This window comes from Ziziphus jujuba, chromosome 5 (assembly GCF_031755915.1).
Source record: "Ziziphus jujuba cultivar Dongzao chromosome 5, ASM3175591v1".
Taxonomy (NCBI): Eukaryota; Viridiplantae; Streptophyta; class Magnoliopsida; order Rosales; family Rhamnaceae; genus Ziziphus; species Ziziphus jujuba.
Genome location: NC_083383.1, coordinates 27,808,506 through 27,813,499, shown reverse-complemented (window position 1 = coordinate 27,813,499; position 4,994 = coordinate 27,808,506). Strand labels below are relative to the sequence as shown.

Sequence of the window (4,994 nt, the reverse complement as noted above, 5' to 3'; positions counted from 1 at the left end):
AAAATATGTGTATGTAAATATATATATATATATATATATATATAGATATCTATATATAACAAAATAATTTTTTAAATCACAAATTGAATTCTCATGTATAGTTAGTTGCATTATGATATTTTTCATATATATGATTTTGCAATTTAGATTTTTAATTTTCAAAAATAATGATTCAAATCGTCAATTTTTTAAATTTTTTACAGATTAATCCGGTTTTCAATTTAACCAAATAAATTTATAGCAATTCATTGTACTGTAAAATACGTGAGAAAAAAAAAATGATAGAATGTTGATCAATCAGGAAAAAGTGACGACCTAGATGAAATTGTTATCAATTTATTTGATTAAATAGGGATTTAACTGATCTACATTAAATTTAAAAAATTAAAATCTAAATAACTACTCTTAAAAATTAAAAATTAAAAATATAAAACCCAAATAGTTGAAGATACAAAAATATAATTAATTATACAAAAGAATAATCTTGTACTATTAACATCAAATCGAGTCAAATATAGTTTAAATTGATGGAGATTTTGATTTGGGGAGCCTCTATTTCCACTGCTAACAAAAAACTAATAATTTGATATCAAAAAACCCACATCATATCAACAAACCCATTACAAATCTAAATTTATGGAATATAATTATTCACCTTGCCATCAACTATTTTTTTAACATAATTTCTGGGAGAACAAAACTTAACATGCAAGAAGATAAGGAATTGGTTTGCAGTAGGTAAGCGGTTGCAGGTGAAATTTTACCTCAATGACTTACCCATTGTATATTGAAAGAGGAAAAACTTATTTTTTTTTTATTTATTTTATTTTTTTTTATGTACTTGTTACATGGATGACACATGTTGTAATAAGTTTAAGCTGTATTATATAGTCGAACACGTAAAAAAAAAAACGTTGTAGAGTTTACGTTGCGCATAATTATATATTCTTCAATTTTACATTATCAGGAAATTACACAGAATAAAATGAATGTAACGATTACATTATATCTCTTTTTCTAGTAGAGAGGATGAAAAACTATATAGATTGAAGAATGACAACTTGGTAATTAAATGTAAAAAGACTGGCTTTTCTTTCTAAATAAAAGCTTCAAAAGATGCGTGCTATTTGACAAGACTGCTCACGGATAGTAATAGAGTATGATATTAAATTCAGCACGACACGGTTTCTATTCCGCACAAAAAAACAGCTGGTCGTTTCCCATATGCTCTTTTAAATATTATTGGTTTGGTTTCCATCCTTTCCAGTCTTTGTGCGCAGCATGGTTGGTCTATTCTCATTGGGGCATCAGATTTAGGTGTCACGCTTTATATATAAAGCATCAAATTAATATAATGCCATCAGATCTGAATCAAATAAAAGAATGTGAAACATAAACCTTGTCAGATTCAGAATATTATTTACTAATCGGAGTTTGACCAGCCTCACCTCTGCACGTTATCATTAATGTCTAATTTCTTTTGGATATGATTTTGGTTGACGTATATATGCATGTTCCACATTCTAGTTATTTATTATTTCATCCTAACTTTAATTAATAAATCAAATAATTACCAGCTCATTTACAAATCTCACATTGACCATGATAACAACTATATAAAGCAGTAGCATTTTTTCTTTAGTACTCCTTGTGCATGAATATTCAATACTATACTTCTTCTCAATTGCTTACTATTACTTTTAACTCTATATTGTTATGGCCGCCTTCCGCCGCTCCGGTTGCGACGCTGAGACGCCGCTTCTCGATGACACCGTCCAGGATGTGGTTGACTATGAAGGCCGTCCGGCAGTAAGATCGAGATCGGGTGGCTGGAGGTCAGCCGCTTTTATCATAGGTAAGTCCATATCGATCGAACTCACGAAGTGAAAAATAATGGCATATTCAGTCAACAAAAGATGGTGATACAATTATGATTGAAATGCTTGCAGGTGCTGAGGTGTTTGAGAGGTTTGCTTGCTATGGTGTTCGTTCCAACCTTATCAACTTTCTAACCGGACAGCTGGGACAATCCACAGCTGCGGCGGCCGCCAACGTGAATCTATGGTCGGGAACGGCATGGTTGCTGCCTATGTTAGGAGCCTTCGTGGCTGATTCATTTCTTGGGCGCTACCGTAGCATTATTTTCGCTTCTCTGGTCTACATTCCGGTTTGTGGTCCCTACCAACTTTCCTCTACCAAATGTGAAAGAATTTGTACTTATGATAAACACGGTTTTTCAAACTAGGGACTCAGTTCAAAATAGTATGCTATATATACATATATATATATATATACACACACACACGTCATATTTGCTCAGCGTTACCTGGATTGGACTTCATAAAGTGTAAACAAATCAGCCATAACTTTTTTTTTTTTTTTTTTTGGGGAAGTTGGTTTGGAAAGTTAGAATAATTAGCTGAATGGCAATCAATCTCCTAATTTTACAAAGGATATGCCACTTGATGAAGAAATATATTTGTTAAAATTATTGACAAATATGAGCTTGTTCCTTGGATGGGTATATATAATGGTGTATAAAATCATGGTTTCACTGCAAGTAATTATTATAACTGTATTCCAAAATTTTTCATTGTTTATGCTCCACTAGATGTACCTTTTTAAAGGCCAATTAAGATGATTTGTCAAATTTTTTTAACTCACGAAACATACCTCAGATTTATAATATATTTATATTAATACATCAGGCTGATGATGGAATAATATATATGAACCACAGGCACTAGGTTTGTTGGCTCTGTCGGCTTTACTATCTCCTGGTGGGTTCAAATCAGTATTATTCTTCTCTTCCCTATATCTAATCGGAGTCGGACAAGGCGGACACAAACCTTCCCTTCAGGCTTTTGGAGCCGATCAATTCGACGGAAAAGATCCAGAGGAGTCCAAAGCCAAAAGTTCATTCTTCAATTGGTGGTATTTTGGTATATGCACAGGCATTTTACTAGCATATTTAATAGTATGCTACATTCAAGAAGATATCAGCTGGGCTCTGGGTTATGGAATTCTTTTCGTTGGGATGGTGATTTCTTTGGTGGTTTTCTGGATTGGAGCTAGAACTTATAGGTATACCAATATTAAACAAGACGAAAGTAGCCCATTTGCTAGAATTGGCCGAGTGTTTATTGCAGCATTTAGAAATCGGAGGTTCTCCCCATCGGCAATTCCAACCGAAGAGGAATCTCATAAAGCCTTACCTCCACAAAGTTATGAACAGTTCAAGTAAGGGAATACATATAATTAAACTTTCAACATTTAAAAAGCTCATCTCTAATTTAAACAATATTTATACACACACACATATATATATATATAATTTTATTTATTTATTTATTTATTTTATTTTTATTTTTTCCAATTGCTTACCTCTGCATGTATAATTTGGCAGGTTCCTCAACAAGGCCTTAATTGTACCAGTTGGCTTGGAAGAAGATGAGAAGATGCATTGTACCATTGATGAGGTTCAAGATGCAAGGTGTTTACTCAGACTTGTGCCAATATGGGGAACATGCGTTGTTTTCGCTATAGTTTTTGCACAATCTTCAACTTTCTTTACCAAACAAGGAGCTACAATGAACAGAGAACTTATTTCTGGGTTTGAAATACCAGCTGCTTCGCTGCAATCTTTCAATAGCATTGCCATCGTTCTCTTCGTTCCAGTTTATGACCGCATTCTCGTTCCAATAGTAAGTTCATTCACAAGAAAACCATCCGGAATTACAATACTACAAAGAATCGGAACAGGAATATTGTTGTCAATTCTTACCATAGTAGTTGCAGCCTTTGTTGAGACGAAAAGACTTAAAACAGCTCAAGAATATGGTTTGGTCGATATGCCAAACGCGACCGTTCCGATGAGCATGTGGTGGTTGGTTCCTCAATACATTTTGCTTGGCATAGCAGATGTTTTCACAATGGTTGGTATGCAAGAGTTTTTCTCAGAACAGGTTCCAACTGAAATGAGGAGCATGGGAGTCTCACTCTACCTTAGTATTCTTGGTATGGGGAGCTTTCTAAGCAGCTTTCTTATCTCGGCCATTGATCAAATTACTAGCGGTTTTGGTCAAGATAGTTGGTTTTCTAGTAATTTAAATCGAGCTCACATCGACTACTTTTATTGGCTACTTGCTGGGATATGCGCAGTTGGATTTGTTGCCTACTTGTGTTTTGCAAGATGTTACATTTATAAACTATAAGGATTCATATATATTTTATATTTTTTTTATGTAATATTTTTTTAGTACTATTATTTCTTCTGTCTATTTGTTAATACAGTTTCCAAACGCTTAACTTGTTTGCAAGTGAATTTAATATGTATATCAAGCTATATCAGTATCTATAACAAATTAAACTTTTGATATTTACCCAAATTTGTCACTAAATGCAATTGAGTAGATAAACTGATTGGACTATAACTTGGTATATGCATAAAGTGCTTATTTATTTAAGGTGGATGGAATCTTCTATCTAATTATCTCAAACTTTTATTCTTGTGTAATCAAATTACTCCTTATCTTTTATTATTATTATTATTATTTTTGAAGAAGAAAGAGCTATTTATTTATTTATTATCATTTTTTTAAAAGTAATACTGTAGATACCATATAATCTACCAGCATATTTATTAAAAGTGTATATATATATATATATATATCATTACTAGCATATTAATATAGCCTAAAAATAGATATATTATATAACATATAAATGAATAAATTAATCTTTGAATGAATAAATATTATAAAGTATAAGCAAATAAAATTATAATACCTACAACTTAGTGAATATGTTAGTAGATTAGTTAATTCTTTTTTTGTAATGATGTTATGTTAAATCACGGATCAGAGAATCCAGATCCATTTTTAATCGTAGAGAAAGGTCCAGATCCATTTAACCTATTGCAAATGATTTTTTAAGCAAAAAACAAGACGTAATAGAATTGGATTGTCGCCTGTAGAAAATAGACAGTTGTCCAA

At 32.0% G+C, this 4,994-nt stretch overlaps 1 protein-coding gene across 1 annotated transcript; it reads left to right on the top strand.

Moving 5' to 3' along the window:
• Window positions 1-1,316: 1,316 nt before the first annotated feature.
• Window positions 1,317-4,382, top strand: LOC107421490 (protein NRT1/ PTR FAMILY 5.10). Its single transcript, XM_016030740.4, has 4 exons — window positions 1,317-1,855; window positions 1,950-2,167; window positions 2,741-3,240; window positions 3,407-4,382. Exons 1-4 carry the CDS (start codon window positions 1,717-1,719, stop codon window positions 4,212-4,214), a joined length of 1,665 nt encoding a protein of 554 aa, XP_015886226.3. The 5' UTR covers window positions 1,317-1,716; the 3' UTR covers window positions 4,215-4,382.
• The last annotated feature ends 612 nt before the right edge of the window (window positions 4,383-4,994 follow it).

Excerpts from the sequence above, each read along its gene's own strand:
- LOC107421490 (XM_016030740.4), top strand. The coding sequence starts at position 1,717 with ATGGCCGCCTTCCGCCGCTCCGGTTGCGACGCTGAGACGCCGCTTCTC. Across the intron at positions 1,856-1,949 it reads GTCAGCCGCTTTTATCATAG|GTGCTGAGGTGTTTGAGAGG; the intron begins GTAAGTCCATAT and ends AAATGCTTGCAG. Across the intron at positions 2,168-2,740 it reads CTTCTCTGGTCTACATTCCG|GCACTAGGTTTGTTGGCTCT; the intron begins GTTTGTGGTCCC and ends TATGAACCACAG.